General features: G+C 50.8%; 2 protein-coding genes across 2 annotated transcripts; both read left to right on the top strand.

Annotated features, from left to right (window-relative positions):
- The first annotated feature begins 1,883 nt into the window (after positions 1-1,883).
- On the top strand, positions 1,884-6,127 carry SYT8 (synaptotagmin 8). Its single transcript, XM_008504689.2, has 9 exons — positions 1,884-1,976; positions 3,280-3,459; positions 3,808-3,965; positions 4,085-4,180; positions 4,424-4,591; positions 4,810-4,977; positions 5,136-5,253; positions 5,664-5,797; positions 5,894-6,127. The coding sequence occupies exons 2-9, from the start codon at positions 3,306-3,308 to the stop codon at positions 6,125-6,127; spliced, it is 1,230 nt and encodes a 409-aa protein (XP_008502911.2). The 5' UTR covers positions 1,884-1,976; positions 3,280-3,305.
- A 4,966-nt stretch (positions 6,128-11,093) lies between these two features.
- LOC115598408 (dual specificity protein phosphatase 7-like) lies at positions 11,094-14,959 on the top strand. Its single transcript, XM_030451543.1, has 4 exons — positions 11,094-11,216; positions 12,072-12,161; positions 13,745-13,929; positions 14,111-14,959. Exons 1-4 carry the CDS (start codon positions 11,129-11,131, stop codon positions 14,957-14,959), a joined length of 1,212 nt encoding a protein of 403 aa, XP_030307403.1. The 5' UTR covers positions 11,094-11,128.
- The last annotated feature ends 2,402 nt before the right edge of the window (positions 14,960-17,361 follow it).

Raw genomic sequence — 17,361 nt, 5'->3', positions numbered from 1 at the left:
TGTTTTGGGTTTTGGGCACCTCACTGTGAGGAGGACACAGAAGTGTTGGAGTGTGTCCAGAAAAGGGCAGTGGGGCTTGGAGCACAAGTCCGGTGAGGAGATGCTGAGGGAGATGGGGTGGTTCAGTCTGGAGGAGGGGAGGCTGAGAGGAGACCTCAATTGCTCCCTTCAACCACCACCTCAAAGGGTGTTTGGTGGTCTTCTGCTTGGTGGTCTGACAGGACCAGAGGAAATGGCTGCAAGCTATGCCAGGGGAGGTTTAGGCTGGATATTAGGTTGTCAGACATTGGAATAATCTGCCCAGGGTGGAGTCACCATGTGGTGATGGCTTGTGGACCTACTTGGTCCTTAGGAATGTGGTTTAGTGGGACAGTGCTGGACAAAGGTTGGACTTGGAAGATCTTGAAGGTCTGTTCCAACCAAAAGACATTCTATGATTTTGTGCTGTTCAGGGAATCTCAGAGCTCACTCATCACTCACCACCCGTGGGCACTGTGCCCGTGGCTGTTTCTGTAGTTGGGGTATTTCTAGCCTGCCACCAGACCCCTCATTTCCCAGCCCTTGAGTTACTCCATGGTTGTAGTTTTGAGCAAAAATATAGAGGCACCTGACCAAGGGCAGCTTGCAGAGGATGCAGGCAGAGGCAGGGAGAGGAGCTGGTGTGGAGTGTGGGGTTTGCCACATTCCCAGTTTTACTGTAATCCAGGACCCTTACCTTTTTTTTCCTGGATGCTTCCTGATAGGTGCTGCTGGGCTGATTTTTGGGCTGGGAGCTTGGCCAGGCTGTGCATCTCCCAGCCCTGTGAAGCTTGTTATTTCACGTGCCCTTTCTGCCCTGCAGGTATTTGGGGGGACAGAGGGGGCTGGTGGAGTGGGGTGGCTGCCATCCTGCAGCTTTTCCCTTGTCCAGCAGCAGCACGTCCCTGCCCTACTGCTGGAAAATAACCCAGAGCATCACTGTCCCCAAATCTGCCTGCATCAGAGCTGATGTAGTGTTTTATTTAGTGTTTTCTAGGGTTCTAGAGGTGACTGTGGCATGTTTATATGCAAATCATACACTTCTTTCAATTGTTTTTTGAGGGTAAAACCAGCTTATTCTTGACACTAGCCAAGGAATCAAGTATGAGTGGAATATGCTCAACTATAGGGTGTATTCTGCAGCTTGAATTTTTCATCAGTTACTGAAATCCATTTTAATGGAATTGGGAAACTAAGCTTAATCCTGAAAACAGGCTTCAAGACCTTTCCTTTTAATTAAGAAAAAAAAAAAGTTCTAATGACTGTCATACTAATATATTCTCAAATGCAGAAGTTGGTAAAGATTTTTAGCATTTTTGTGACTGATTGGCTCCTGGCTCCTGCCATAGGAGATATCATAGAAGCATTGAATGGTTTGGGTTGGAAGGGATCTTAAAGATTATAAAATCTCTGCATGCTCCTATAGGCCAACGAGCTGGGTTCCTTGGGACCAGAACTCACCAGAGGTGGATGCAGCCATGGACCTGTCCTCTTACAAGTATCCACACTCTTCCAGGTGTCTCTCCACACTCTTCCAAGCATCTGTCTGTGCACTTTTGTGCTTAGTGCCTTCAGCCACATGGTCCAACCCAGCACCACAGCAGAAATAACCTGAAGAAGCAAAAATCCTTGGGAGGGCAGAGCTGGGCAGTGATGCCTGATGGCTTCAGCAAAAACAGCTTTAGTTTCCTGGTCCAGCAGGGAGTTCCCTCCTGGCTTTTAACCTGGGTGAGCACTGCTTTGGTCACCTTCAAGGAGGGGCTGAAAGAGTTTCTGAGCTGCTGGGTTCCGGTTCCTGGGCTGACAAAGCTGACTTTCCTGTTTGGGAAACAGCCACCATCACTGTTGTTCCCTGGGCTCTGTGCCTGGCAGGTCCCATCTCAGCCTGCAGCATGGCCCTGGCACACAGAGCTGGAGCAGGAGGCCAGCTGGAGGGGAAAACAGCCTGAGACCCACTGGTAAGTCTGGGTTTAGGGTGGGAGTGAGAAGAAGGGATGTCCCAGCTGCTTTTCCAGGAGCAGGGATGCTCCAGTGCTCCCTGCAGAACCCCCTGAGGCTGCACTGCCTCTCCCAGACCGCAGCAGGGCTGTCCCCAGTCTCCACAAAACGGGGGCTCAGGCCACCCTACAGGGCTGGGATGGGATTTTTTAAACCAGGGCCAATGTCACACTGATGTGCCACAGCCCATAGAGGACTGGGAGCAAAAAAATGCTGATTCTGTAGCAGGTGGGTGCTCACCTGTGCTGTTGTGTCCACCCAGAGCCACAGCCCAGCTCCTCCTAAATATCACAGGTGTGTGGGCAGCCACCAATTTCCCTTTGTGGCACCAGAAGGAATTGATCATTAAAGCTGCTGGTGATGAAGCTGTAAGTGGAACTTGTGTGCCCAGTGACACAGATGTCCTTGGTGGCCCTGGACAAGTCACTTAACCTGCACATCACTGACCCAGCCTCAGGGATGGCAGCAATTCCCACATCCTTTGAGCTGTGTGCCTGCACCTGGCAAAGCTCAGTGCTGGAAAACTGGAAGGCTTTGTTGGCTTTGCAGGTTCAGAGAGAGAAGCACAGAGGTGGTTTCTCCCTGGGAGGATCTTCTGGAAGGATCCATGGCCCTGCAGAAGGGGTTCAGCATGGGCAGAGTGAGGCAGTGGTGGTAAAGGGGGTAAGAAGGATGTTTTGGCTATGAGGAAGTGTTCAGCCTTGCTCTGGGGGGAGCAGTAATGAAAACTCCTTCTGCTTGAAATGTGAAGCCTTCCATGAAGCCATGGCAGTGTTGCCATCTGCACTCGTTTGCTGAATTCCTGAGCTGGTGTGCCAGTGGTGTACCACTGCCACCTGCAACATGGGCACCAGCCTCCCAGCAAGACCAGGAGTAAACCTTCTTGCTCTGTGTGAGGGGGAAAAACAGCCAAAAAATGTTGTTAGCTAATGGTGGGGCTTGCCTGGGGCTGGGCAAACCCTTGGCAAGCTCCGTTGCCTGGCCAGGGAGGAGCCAGCACAAAACAGCTCTTGTTTTTTCACCCCTTAAAAGCCAAGTGATTCACCTTGAAAATCAGGGAAACTCCCTAATACATCCCCCCTGCTCCCTGCATTTCTGAATGCAAGCTTGCAGTGATATAAATAAAAAGCCCATGGTCAAGAGGGTGTCTGGCACAGAGCCTGTGGCTCCCTCCTGCTTCATTTCATGCCTCATTGCCCAAGTGGCCAAGCCCTAAATACTTCCTCAGGGCTCTACCTTTTTAATTGTGTTTGCTTTCATTAGAGCCCTGGGCCACCAGCTGCACGCACATGCCTCTGGAAAGGAAATCCTCACCCTCTGAATTTTTCTTGTATCCCCAGGTGATGGCAGCCAGGAAAGGGAGGGTGACAGCCACCCCAGCCAGCCCCATGGCCACCCCAGCTGGGCCAGGCTTCCTGGGCAGCTGGTTTACCCAGGTCCCATGTGAGTATGGTGGTGATTGCCTGGCTCTCCTGGGCTGTGTTGTTCCCAGGCTCTGAGGCTTCATTTCCACTTCTTCCTCTCCTCAGCTCCCTTTCTTTCCAGCAAGATCTGTGGGGGTGGGGATGGGGATGCTGCAGAGCTCCAGGACAGCAGGTTGGTGTGGTGCCTCTTTGGGCCATGGGCTCCAGTTGCAGTCTCCTTTCATGAAACCTATCTGGGGCTGTGGGGAGAATTTTGAAAGGAAGCTCCTTAATGCTGAAGCTCGGGGAAAGGGTTTAAAGACACTGTACATGGTTTTGCTTGTGGTTAACTCCTCTGTCCATCTCCACTCCCTGAACTTTGGACCAGTACCCAAATGGGCACTCATCTCTGTGGCTGTGGCAGTGGCTGTTCTCCTCCTCCTCTTGCTCATCTGCATCATCAGCTGCTGCTGTCACAAGAAGAAGCCCAAGAAGAAGGAGAGAGTCAGCTTGCATCCCATCAGCAACTCCACCATGGCCAACCTGGTGGGTTCTGCTTCCCTCTCTCTTACCTCTCCCTTCTCCCTGGCAGGTTTCCTGCTGTGCTGCGTGGTCCCAGGTGTGATGGGAGCACATCCTGAGGGTACTGCTGCTCTCTGCCACAGGTCCAGCCTGAGATGGAGGATCTGGAGCGGGGTGTGGAGCAGACAGGGCGAGGAAAGCTGCAATATTCCCTGGAGTACAACTTCCGTGCTCAGGAGGTGGGATGCTTGTGGCTATGACATGGGAAGGAAAGGGCTTTGCTCTTGCATTGCCCCTCTTTTCCACCCACTGAGGTCGACCATACCTGCTTGCACCTTCCCCCTGCCCCCAGGCTGCTGGTTTTCATCCCCATGTGGGGTGGAAGCATCCTCCCTGCTGCGTTTGCTTCTTCCTCGCTGAGCCCCTGCTCATCTGGCTTCCTCCTCTTCCACCTGGTGATCTTGTGCATCCCTCCGTTTAAGCTGAAAGTTGGCGTGAAGCAGGCAGCAGAGCTGAAGGCCATGGATAGTGGAGGAACATCTGATCCATACGTGATCCTCTACCTAACTTCTGATACGAAGAAGAAGTACGAGACCAAGGTTTTCCGCAAGACCTTGAACCCTGTCTTCAACGAGACCTTTACTTTCCAGGTAGGGAACTGTGGCTGCTGGTGGTTTTATGGTCCTGTCAGGAGGGTTCCATGGCCATTGCCCCCTGGACACCTGCCTCTCCAGGCAGGGAGTTGCCTTTGCAAGCAGGATGGGGGACGTATCAGAGAGAAAGACCTATTCTTGCATTTGCTGCCCCATGCCATGAGGCAGGGCTGCCACCGAGGGTGAGTTCTGGGCTTTTGGGTCCCCTTCTGCAGGTAGCCCAGGCAGAGGTGCCCGAGTCCACCCTGGTGATGCAGATCTATGACTTCAACCGTTTCACCAAGGATGCCATCATCGGTGAGGTCCGCTTGCCCCTGGCCAGTGTCAGCCTCCAGCACGTCATCGAGGAGTGGGGTGACCTCGTGGCAGCCAGGAAAGTGGAGGTTGGTCCTGGTGGGTGGGAAGCTCTGCAGGGAGGGCTGCACTGTTGCTTTTGCTTCTCTTCCTCTCACCCCCCAAGAAGCAACCCCTTGGGGGTTAATCCTCCAGCCCCAGGGCCAGCTCCTCTGCCTGGTGCTCATTGCTGGCATCTCTCCATCAGGAAGAGCAGCTGGGGGAGATCTGCTTCTCTCTGCGCTACGTCCCCAGCACCAGCAAGCTCACAGTGCTTATCCTGGAAGCCAGGAAGCTGAAGCAGATGGATTCCCGTGGCCTCTCAGGTCAGCAAGGACTGCTGGTGTTTAGATCCCCCCCTTAATGATGACACCCAGAGCTGCAAAGCCTTGAGAGCTTTTGGTGCAGGAAAATGTTTCCCTCTCCCACCACCATACCCAGCCCATGGCCAGCTTCTGGCTTCCCCAGCAGAGATACTCCAGCTTTGGGCAGAAATGGGGGAATATTCCAGGAGGAGACATCATGGTTGGGTGACATGGGCAGCTTGTGGAAGGAGGAGGCAGGAGGAAGTGAGCTCTGGGCTGGCTGGCAAAGGCAAGAGGGGTGGATGCTCACCAGGAGGAGTGACAAGCACAATGCAATGCTCTGCTTGGGAATGGCCCAGGAAAACTGTTTCATGGCTGAGCTCCTCAATGGAAATGGTCACTTGTACCAGCCATGTCCTCTCTCTCTTCAGATCCTTTTGTCAAGGTGCATCTCATCCTGAACAGGAAGAAATGGAAGAAGAAGACAACAAGTATAAAGAAAAACACCTTAAGCCCTTACTTCAACGAGGTGTTTATTTTTGAAGTGCCTTTCAGTCAGATCCAGGTGGGTTTCCCTGCAGCACCCAGGGGTGGACTGGGTCCCCAGGGCAGTGACACCCCCTCCTCCTGACCCTCTTCTTTCTTGTCCCCCCCCTTTCAGAACGTGGATGTGGTCATCTCCGTCTGGGATCACGACAGAGTGACCAAGAACGAGCCCATTGGCAAACTCTTCCTGGGCTGCCGGGCCACAGGCAACCAGCTGAGGCACTGGGCTGACATGCTGGCCAACCCACGCCGGCCACTAGCCCAGTGGCACAGCCTGCAGCCTCCAGACCTCGTTGACAAAACTCTGGGGTTGAAGTCCCAGCTCAAGCTGCCCCTGCCCTCCAGATAGCTGAGGGGCTTCTCCATCAGCCAGTGGGGAGGTTGCAGAGGGATGAGGGGCTTGTGGTCAGCAGGAACTGGCATGTTGGTCCAAGATGGGTGTCAGCAGAGAGGGGACTGGGTGCTCTTTTTGGCCAAGAGATGAGCTGGACTGGCAACCTGGAGCAAGGCTGGATGCAGAGCAGAGGATGGTGGAGGGGACAGCATAGGTCCAGCTCATCCCAGCCACTTGGGAGCCAAGGGGAAATACACAGAGCTCCAAGCTCGTGGAAAAACACAGAGTCTGTTGATGTTTTTGAAGCAGAGGATTGAACTGCCAGCACTTCAGGGTGGGCATTTTCTTTGGGTCTGAGTAGCTCTGCAAGAGGTGAGTTCTTGGGAAATCCTTATGTGTCCTGGGAAGGCTTTTAAACAAGACTGTGAGCTTGAAACCTCCTAAGAGGAAAGAGGATGAGCAGATGAGGGAAGGTGTTGGACATACAAAGCTGTCTCTCCAGTGTCTCTGGGATGAGCATGATCCATGTCCTGGCTTGAGGCTAAATGAGATGGCAAAATCAGCCACTGATTGTCTGCATAGCTTCATCCCCAGTCCATGCTGACTTGTGCACCCCAAGATATGGCTCAGAGGATGGGACTTGCCAGTGGCCATCCCCACGGACCACTCAGATGAGGCAGCACAGTGCTGGCCCCATCCCCCTGGAGTGGTTCTGCTGTGGTTCAGCTCAGTTTGCACTCCTGCAACCTGGAGGTGCTGTCAGGGTGGAGGGGCTGAGGGTTTCATGCCATGAGCAGATCACACAACCCTGATCAAGGCTGGGTTGCAGCCCTCATGTCACTTCTGGGCAGGTTTCATGCAATCTGGAAGGTTTTTGTGGCCACGTGTTCTGCCCTGCCTTGGAGTTACAGAAGTCAAGATCCCTCCTAGAAGGATGGAGACATTGGAGGGGTGGCCCTACCTGTCTTTGGGGACACTGCCTTTGGGGTGGTTCAGGAGCAGCATCTCTGGGAGGAAGCTCTACATTTGGCTGGAGGAGGGAATTGCTCTTGCTCTGTAATACTGGTGCTACCAAGCAGCCATGGCAGACAAAAGATTTGGACTCATCTAATTGTATTTTGGCCCAAAAACCTAAAGAAAAGTATAATAATAACAGCTATTGCCTGGGCTCTGAAGGGGAGAGAGCCTGGTGCATTAATGAAGAGCCATTAATATTGAAAAGCAGTTAATCTGCAATTACTCAGAGCTCCACAGAGCAACCATCTGAGAGTTAAACAAACAGAATAAAGCTGGAGAAGATTGGGAAAACTCTTCAAAGAGATTAATGATCTATGCTGAACTATAAAAAGCTGCTGCATCTGCTTCTTGATAAATATTCTTCAGGCTTTGTCATGGCTGCAATGAGGGAAGAAATGACAGGGTAGTTTCAAGATGGCTTTAACAAGTCAAGTGTGGCTTCTGCTGGGGAAGCAGCATCTGCTGGAGGCTTCTAATGAGATGAAGGAAGAAATCAGTCACCTGAGAAAAGACTTATAAAGGGATTCTTTAAACTCTCAAAATTCAGTCCTAGCCTTAAATCAGGTTGGAACAGCTGATGCAGGAAGGAACATCTCTGAATTGGGTTTTGTGCCTTGGGTAGGGCCATGCAGGACCCAGAAGGGCATTTGAAGGTCTGGGAAACGGGGGAACTCTGTCTGGGTGCTTTTTCCAGCTCCCTTTTTTGAAGTCATGGCATGAGGCTTCACTGCATAATTTCTGTGGCCAGGCAGAAAAGCACATGTACATCAGTAACAACACAGGGGTGCTTGAAGAAGGTGCAGGGACATCCCCTCCTTGGGCAATGTTATCCCCATACCAGTGGCCCAGCACTGCCCCTTCTCAGAGCCAGAATCCCAGCCCAGTCCTGGGGGGCCACAGCTGGTGAGAGAAGGCTGGGGTTGGTTTTGGGGTGAAGATGGGGAACCTGAGAGCAAGCACCCAGCTGGGGCAGCTCCAGGCAGCCTAGGCTGAACTTTGGTGCTGTAAAACTCAGGAAACTCCTGTGTTTGCTCAAGAGGGAGAGGCGAGTGGATGGGGGTGATGGATCTACAGCTCCAGTTCTTAATGCACTGCCAAGGCTCCTTTCTTCCTCCATCCTTGCTTTTCCTTCCCAATCTGCTCTTTCAACAAGGCTTTGAGTGCTCTCCTCGTTCAGCAAGATCCTTTTCCAATCTGCCAGGAGTAGTTTGAAGCAGGTCTGGTGGATCTGGGCTTAAAATTTTGTGGCTGATTTCACTCAAAATGAGTGCAGCCATCTTGGGGGTCTGTCCATGGGAAGGAGGCAAAGGTGGCTCTAGGCAAACACCTTCCCATGCCCTGGTGGCCTTGGCAAGGCTACTTGTCCCTTATCTGCCAAGGAGAGGTGTCTGAACATCTCTTGCCTGACTGATGCTCCTCATGGGCTCCAGGAGGAGGATTCCTCGGTGGAAGATGCAACGAGAAGTTAAAGGAGGGGAAAACCAACAACTCCTCGGTTTGTATCTGTGCTGGGTTCTTCCTTCTGCATCTAGAGGGCAGGGCAGGTACGTGCTCCGAGCTGGGTCTCGGTGTCATCTGATCTGGGCTCCTCCTTAGAGCCTCAGCAGCCAGACTTCCTTCTGCAGATGGAATGGCTGTGCCTGTTCCTGCCCCAGAGGGGCTTTGCTGCTGGGTGAAGAAGAGCAAAAGCAAATGTCCAACCTGCAGAGTCTGTTGTGCCCGGGCAGTGCATGGGGGGTTTGTTTCCACTGCCTCAGGAACAGCCCCCCTGCACTGATTTATCAGCTTTACAGGTTGATTTTAAGACAAAAAACCAAGCAGGGTTTGGGGCAGTCTGTTAAAGGAGACAAGAAGTGCTGAAAGTTGACATGTTTGCCATTAAGATTTATAGTCTCGGTTATTTACATCTAAATCCAAAACCTCTGACCTCCAGAAGTCCCCTCTCTAAGCAAATTATTCCCTCATTCAGTGGTTTTTAGGAGCTTTGTCCCTGCACAGGAGAGCCCCACCAGGAGATGGCCAAGCCTCATAGGTGCTTGTTGCCAGTCATCTGCTGTGAGACAGAAATGATTATGGGCTGTCATCCTCCAGCCTGGCTATGTGCTGGCTGTCCTCCAGCCACAGATTTTTTGGCTAATTTCACAGTTTTGGAGAGCTGGAGAGTGTCTAAGCTTTTCTCACAAGGACCAAGCATGCCTGGTTTATAAATACTCTCTAACAACCATCACTATGCCTCGCTATTTTAGGGCAAAACGTCTACTTTGCCATGCAACAGTTGCTTTTTTTTTTACAAGTCACAACTCCTGCATTCGCAGATTTCTCCGGCACCTTTGATTTCCCTTTTCAAAGCACATTTTGTGGCTGCAGAAGGAGGGGGGGGCAGTGAAACCAGGATGCCTCCAGGCTCCAACTCCGGAGGCAAAACCTGAGGATGCCTGGGGCTTGTTTGAGGCACAGGAGCAGGGGGGACTCTGGGCTGTCCTAAGAGGGGGGGACGGAAACCCTGGGGAAGGAGGGAGGGAAACCGGGACCCGCCCCGGCTGGAGCAGGGGAGGGGCCCTCAATTATTTGGTTTTTGGGGTTTTTTTTGTTTTGGTTTGTTTTTTTTTTTGCTTTTTTTTTTGTTTTTTTGTTTGCTTTGTTTTTTTTCCCTCAATTACTTTCTCGATTCTAGTTTCTCAGTTGCTAGTTAGCAGCTGAAGATCATGATTATTTTTTTCTTTTCTTTTTTTTTTTCCTCTTAAACAAACGAGAAAACAAAAGTCATGCTCTCACAAATTGTATTACAGTAGTCGAATTTTTTATAACCACAGATACAGTTAAAAAAAACAACCAAACCCACAACCTGGTAAAACGGTTTTTGTGTGCCCTATTTCTTTAGTGTTTTTTTTTCTGGTTTTTTTTTGTTTGTTTGTTTGGTTTTTTTTTGTTTTTTTTTTTTGTGTTTTTTTTTTTTGTTTGTTTGTTTGTTTGTTTTTTTTTTTTTTTTTTAGTTCTGTTTTAACACAGCAGCACCTGTCAGTTCTTAACACCCACCAGGGACTTTATGACCAACAGCGAGAAATGTTTCCAGGTTACAATAACAGCCAACGTGATTAAACGGGGTAAAATCAAATTTGGTGGAAAAGGCTGGAAGAGAGCTCAGGGACACGCAGGGCTTCCCTGCCGAAACTACATCTCCCGGGCTGCCCGGGGAAGAGGGGAGGGGGGCAGAGCAGCCCCCCAGCATCCTCCGGCAGAGCCCTGCGGGGGGAGCGGAGGTGGAGGGGGCGAGCATTGCGGAAGGGTCCGGAGCTTTGCGGGGTGGGAGGAGCGGCTGCTGCCGGCCAAGGGGCCTCTGGGAAACTCCGGTGGGAAGGGGAGAACCCATCCCCGCTGGTACCGGTGGGAAAGGAGAGAAGGGAAGAGGTGGTAGCTGGGTGCTGGGGGTCTCTGGGGGAGGTGCCCGGGAGGGGAGGGAGGAGTGGAGGAGTGCGGGGCTGCCCTGCGGGGTGGTTGATTCCTCCTCGACCTTTGTGACTTTAAGTTTCTCAGAGTGGCGATGAGCCCTACCCTTCTCTTTACTTCTTTTCCTTCCTCCTTTCTCCTACCCTTTCCCCCCTTTTTCCTTCTTTCCCCCCTTTTTCCTCCTTCCTTTCCTCAGCCCCCTTTCCCCTGCCCCCACTTTGTTTTTTCTGCCCCGACTGCTGCAGGAGCTCTCACATCTGGGACTCTTCCAGCCCCCGACAGGGCTTGTTTTGCTTTATGATCAGTCTGTGTTTTTAGGTGTTTTTAGGACTGCTTTAATCCTGGTGCCCCTTTGACTGCAGTGGATGGAAAGGGAGGAGGGTTTCCCATGTGTGGTTGCAGCTTCCAGCACCACAGGGTCCCATCAAGAAGCAGGACTGATAAAAACTGCTGTGAGATGGTCCCCAAGGGCTCCTTCTATTGGAACTTTGTGAGCAGACCTAAAAAAAACCCATAAACCTTCCATTTCTCTCTATTTCAAGTTTCAGCAGGATGGAGCCAGTGAAGAAGCAGCACCAGGATTTAATCACTGTCACACTGCCAGGCAAAAGATGCCCCCCAAAGAAACTTGGCATTAGGGGTGAGTGGGTGCCCTTCTGTGATGATTTATTGTGTGTCACCAAGGCAGGAATTCCTTAACCAGCCTTGCTGACTTCGTGTAAAACTGATGAAACCCATGTGGGCTCTTATCTGCTCTTCATTTTGAGCAGAAGCAAACAGGGAGTTCAACTCAGCTGTGATGAGGTCTTGACCTGCAAACACCCCATCCCATATCTTCAGTTTTGTGAGCAGTGTCTGTGGAGATGGTAGATTTGCAACAAGGGTTTCATCAACCTTGGTTATGAACATGGGCATTTCATGGGCTCTCTGAGCCAGTTATCTGGGGGCATCAAGCCCTCTGTGGGAAGTGGGCACTTTGAGTAGTGAATCATTTATCATTCCTGTAGGATGAGAAAGATTGCTCCTTGGGAAGCATCAGTTCTCTCTGAAGGAGGTAGCTGGCTCAGGTGAATCTTCCTGTCCAGTCAAGAGAGTATTTTCCTCTGAACTTGTGTAAAAGAACAGTTTTGCCACAGGAGCCTGAATTTTGGCATGAAGGGTGTCTGATGGACTCAGTTAAAACACTTGGCCTTGGTGTTACAAAAACCTAGCAGGGAACTTCACTCTGGATGTGCCAAAGGAATGCTCACATCTGCAAAGTCCAGAAAAAAAAACTCTCTTGAGGTTTCTCTGCTTTTCTTGCACGCATCCCACACCACTCCTGACATTTGGGTAGGTGCTAAACTCAGCTCTGCCTCCATACAAAAAAAAAAAAAAGGTCCAGATACACCCTGAAGCAAGCAGCATGGGGGTGGTGTTGAAATGTTCTTGATGGGGTAGGGCTTTGAGTTTCCCTTTGAGTTTCCTAATCTGATCTCCTTCCCTCCCTTCCTAGGCCTGATTGTGAAGCACCTTCAGAAGACCTTCCAGAGACCCGTGGCCTTTCAGCTCTATTCTCCCCTGGTCCATTCTCAGTGTTGTGCAGGTAGGGGAAGCTGCTGAGGTTCAGAACCTGGCTGGTTTGTAAGAAAAACAAGTGAGCCTGAAATAGAGAATTTCTGGAGAAGGATTCTCTATGTGTTTGTAGGGCAGTCACTGACCTTGGGGAGAGAAGAGCTTGGTGCTTTATTGCTCTTGGGTTTTTTTGGAGCCTTATGGCTACTTTTTTTTTTTTTTTTTTTTTTTTTTTTTTTCCCTTCTAGTGCAATGTTCTCAGTACTGCTTCATTTTGGCATGGAGAGCAGGGAGATGTTGCAGCCACAGACATCTGAGTACACAGGGATCTCAGCTTTTTCTCCAGACATGTTCTGGGATCATGTGCTGGTCTTCAGCAGGGTTTGAGGACACGCAGACACATGGTGGATTGTGATCAGGTGTTGTGTCAGTGCTGTAATACTATCCAGAGGAAGCCCTGGTGGGAATGCTGGAGGCATCACCTCAGCTGCTGGGCTCTTGGCTTTCCAGAGGACCCAGCAAGTGCAGGCTGGGGCCATGGAGAAAGAGCCACAGAATGTTTAGGTTGAAAGAGACCTCCAAGATCTCATCAAGTTTTGACCAACACCATAATCAAACTACTAAGCCCTGTCTTTAAGGACCAGGTCCAAATACCTTTTAAAAACCTCCAGGGATGGGGACTCCACCACTCTCCTGGGCCATTTCAATGCCTGGCAACACTCTCAGTGAAAAAATGTTTCCTAATATCCATCCTAAACCTCCCCTGGTGCAGATAAGGAATGGATGGGTTTCCTCTGCCAAGAGGTTAAAAACACCCCCATCAAACTACATATATATGCTCCTCAGTCTTTAGAATATTGCAGTATGAGTTGTGGGGAGTTTTGTTTGGTTTTGTTTTTTTTCCAAAGCATTACTGTTAGAAATTTACTGTGCCTACATGAAAGATGGAATTTAAACTGTTGTAATTTGGCCCAGACAAAAGCAATCTTCAGGAGGACACAAAAAAAGCAAGTATATGCTTATTATTACACATTAAAACACACAGACACAGAGCCTGACAGTTCCTTTCTCAAAAGAAATATATTTGAAAGTAAATACATTGCCCAGTTGAGCCAGACCACATCTTGCATCTCTGCTTTCCCTCCTCTGATCCCTACAACAGTGTCAAGGATGTTTTCATCAGCTTGGCTGGGGTAGGTTCTGAGCCAACTTCTGGTCCAAGTGTCCTGGGTGGAAGTGGGAAAAGCTCCCACTGGGAGGAGTGCCTGAGGCTGAGCTGGGAGCTGAGTGAACCCCATTATGAACCCCCCCTTTCCATTGCTGGAGACTGAAGCTCCCATGTGCTACTGTGGCCTGAGGGGGCTTCATCCAAAGGGGTTTTTTTGGCATTTGCCCACTCCCTGCAGCTGTTTCAGTTTGAAATCTTCTCCTTCCTTCTGATTCCAGCTTGCAATGAGTTGCAAAGCCCTCCAGCAGCCCACACCAAAGTGTGTCCCTCTGGAGTGGAAGAGGTCATTAAAATGCCTTGGTTCTCTCCAAGGCCAGTGTTGATATCAACATCACCAGGGTGTGAAAACTTGTGCATGGCCACGTGGAGTTGTTGTGTTCCTACAGGCTCTTGTCCAAACTTGGGGATGAATGAAAGTGAAGCACATGAAGAGAGAAGTGGGGATGTGGTGTCTGTAGCCACGCAGCCTGGCAGGACACCCCTCTCATTCTGCTCAGTGCCAGCCCCAGGAGGGGGTGACCACTCCAGCACCTCAGCACCCCAGGACTGGCAGGGCAGTCTGCAGGTCCAGGTGAGCCTCTGGGGTGTGGTGGGAAGAGAAGGGCTGGGTGTTGGAAAGATTTTCAGGGCCTTTGGTGTCTCCAAGTGGTGCCATGGGCAAAACCAGCTCTTGCCTCCTTGTCCAAGCAGCTGGAGAGCTGAGTTTCTGTGCTCTCACCCATCCTTTCCCTTTTTTCTTTTCTTTTTTTCAGATGGAAGAAGAGGCTGAGAGTGGAGGGGAAGCCCCCAGCACAGAATCCCTGGCACAGGCATCCAATTCTTGTGCCCTCAGATCCAGTCCCACCCCTGCTCCTCTCCTGCCCTGTCCAGTGGACTCCCCCTCCAAACCCAAACTCTCCAGCTGCTTCTCCATCTTCTCTCTGCCATCTTGGGGCTCCAAGCTTGATTCCAACCTCCTGCCCCTTGCCAGCTCCAAGAAATCCCACAGTGGCAGCTGGAATAACCCACATCCTGAGGATCCTTGTCCCAGACCAGGAAAGCTTCCATGTTTTCCTTTCACAGGACCTCTCATTGCTCAGATAACCAACTGCATCTACCTGGGGAACCTCAGTGCTGCCTACAGTGGGCAGGCCCTGTGCACCAACAGCATTGACAGCATCATTGACATGAGCAGCCTGCCCTGTGACCACAGCCTCAGCATCATCCCCTGCACCTGCCAACGAGGAGGCTTCAGACACACCTGGTCACGTCTTAAGGTTGACATCCAGGCTCCTCTCCATGGAGATCAGCATCAAATGAGACAGCCCTGCTTCCAGGACATCAATGAGTGCATTGAAGCCTCGCTGGAGAAAGGGAAACGTGTCCTTATCCACTGCAGGGATGGTTACTCTCTAGCTCCTACTTGTGTCATTCAGTACCTGATGGTCAAGCACAGGATGAGGCTGCTGGCAGCCTATGAGTTTGTGAGGGCAAGGTACCCACTGAACATCCAGGAGTGTCACCAGGACCTGCTGGTGGCTTTGGAGATGTCCCTGCAGCCTGGGGGCATCAACATCAGGTGCCTGAAGCACTCCTTGTCAAGGAAGCTGGCATGGAGCTAAATGGACAGGGTGGTTGTGTTGTTTGGCAGTGGCCCTGAAGAAAAAGAGCCAAAAGCTTTAATTCCATCTTCTGGGTGAATGAGGTGACTGTGGGACAGCACTGGCAGAAGATGAAAAGGCCATGGGCTTCCTTTGTAGCAGTACCTGGAGACTGGAGGTGGCTGAAACAGAGTGTGAGGAGCTCCTTCTGGGATACACTGGGGGTAGAGGGACTGTTCTGGTCAGGAGCTGCTTTCTTTTGGTCTGATACTGATTTTGAGAATGCAAAGGGAAATCAGACCCTGGGTTGCTGCCTGAGCTTTTGCCATGAGCTCAACTGCTGCTGAGCAAAAGGTTTTGTTGTTTGCTAACAGTGTCATCCTTGGAAATAAGCCATAGTGGCATCTGGTGTGATGTTATTCCATAGTGTCTGTCCACCAGAAGGATGTTGAAGAGGAGGCAAGGTGTAAGGATGTAGGAGATGGCCATGAGGGACAGCTTGCATGAATCCATCAGCCTAATCCTTCCAACACAAAGTGGTTCCCTGGAGGAGCCTGGCCAAGCAGTGCCACACCTGGGTCTCTCTAAAGCATAGGGCAGAATGTCCTGTAGAACCTTCTGTCTGGCTTTGTAGGATGGTGAAAGGGCCCTGGGCATGGTGGGCATTCCTCTGGCATGAGTGGATGGGAACAAGGGAAGGGAACAAGGTCATCTGCTCCATGGGAAAGGTTCTCAGGTGTGAGTGGTGTGTCCAGGCACAGTCCCTGGGCAACATCCTCACTCATATTTCATATTCACAGAGCTGAGCACCTCTCTGAAGGACTTGCCTGGAGCTTCCTTATGTCACCCTGGAGTTTTTCTGCAAGGAGCTTGTTCATTCATCACTCAGACACTCAACACTACCACCTTTGGAAGCTTCTGCCTCTTTTGGTGATAACTTTATCTCCTACTTTGTGACATTTTTAGTTTTCTGTTCATCCTGGTCCTCACTGGCTTTCTTCCTCATAAGTCTGGAGCCTCTTTCTTTTTCTGGAAGAGGTTCCCCACAGCTTAACCTCTGTGCAAGGCTTCTCCAGGGAAAGCCTTAAGTGTATTATCACAGCTCCCCATCACTCCTTCCATATCCTACAAACACATCTGGTTTACCTAAAATTTTGCTTATGGGACTTCTTTCTTTGAACTTCTTTATTCAGCTGTTTCAGGCCAACACATCTGTATCCCTAGGTGATAAACCAAAACCTTGGACAGTTTTGCTGTGCTGCATACTTGAACTTCAGGAGGTTCAGAAAGCCTTGATTTGGCAGGGCTGAAGGAAACCTCTTGGGTGTGGGTAATTGCTGAATTTTCCTCCCAGTTTTGATGCCTCCACCAGGAACTGAGCTGCTCTTTGGAGGAATCAACAGTGGCTGGAATGTGTAGCCATGTAGGGAGATTAAAAAAAAATAGCTGTAGAGACTTTGGAAAGAATAATAAAGCTTTGGTTTCACTCTAGAGTCATCCATGGCTTGTGGGGTTGGCAGTGAGAAGTGGCTGAGCTGTCCCTGAATGGGTGATTTCTGCTTTTGAGGATGCTGCTGGCTGTCTGCAAGTGGGTTTGCTTTGGTCTCTGTGATGAGAAATTGGCTTTAGCTGGGACAAGCAGACATTCCTTCTGCCAAGCTGTTCTTAAGTCCAGAGAGGAGATGGGTGCTGGGTGCTGTGACGTCTCTGCCAATGAGACTTCCTGAGTGCTGGCAGGGAGGAATGCTCCTGGGCGGACAGAAGCTGCTGGAGTTTAATTTCTGTGTTTACTAGGGATGCCTGGAGCTGCAGATCCTTGTCTCACCAGCCTGGGGATGTGGATGAGCAGGAGGTGAGTGAGGAGGAGGGTTGGATCAGGCTGCTTCTTGTTCCAGCTCTTCCCAAGCTTGGATCCTTCATCAGGTGCTGCCCCACAGCCACTCCGTGGGAGCCCAGGTGAGGGAAAACCAACCAAAAAGCTGGGCTGAGCTGCACCTTCACTCTTCATTTCCAGGACCCATGGTGGATTTGCAAGGGGGTAACTCAGATCTGGAGCAGACATTGACACTGAGATGTTCACAACCCAAACCTTCTCCCTCTTAACATCACAAAGGATCAAATCCTGATCCCACATTGGAGCTTTGTCCCTCCTCTACCTGTTTGGGGACAAATCCCTGCAAGACACCAACCCTGTCTCAGGGACTTGCTTTTCCTTCACCAGCTCCTTCTGGAGGTGCTACAGGGGATGGTTTTGCAGTTATTGGTTGTAGGGTGGATGGTTGAGCTTGGTGATCTCAGAAGGATTTTCCAACCTTGATGATTCCATGATTCCACAACGCTCAGTGTGGGGAAACGGGAAGTTTGCAGCAGCAGATTTACCTCCATCCATAGGATCTCTGAGAGGCACCTGGAAAATACTGTCA

This window comes from Calypte anna, chromosome 5 (genome assembly GCF_003957555.1).
Source record: "Calypte anna isolate BGI_N300 chromosome 5, bCalAnn1_v1.p, whole genome shotgun sequence".
NCBI lineage: Eukaryota > Metazoa > Chordata > Aves > Apodiformes > Trochilidae > Calypte > Calypte anna.
The sequence above is the reverse complement of the archived record's forward strand: the minus strand, read 5'-3'. Positions and strand labels throughout refer to the sequence as shown.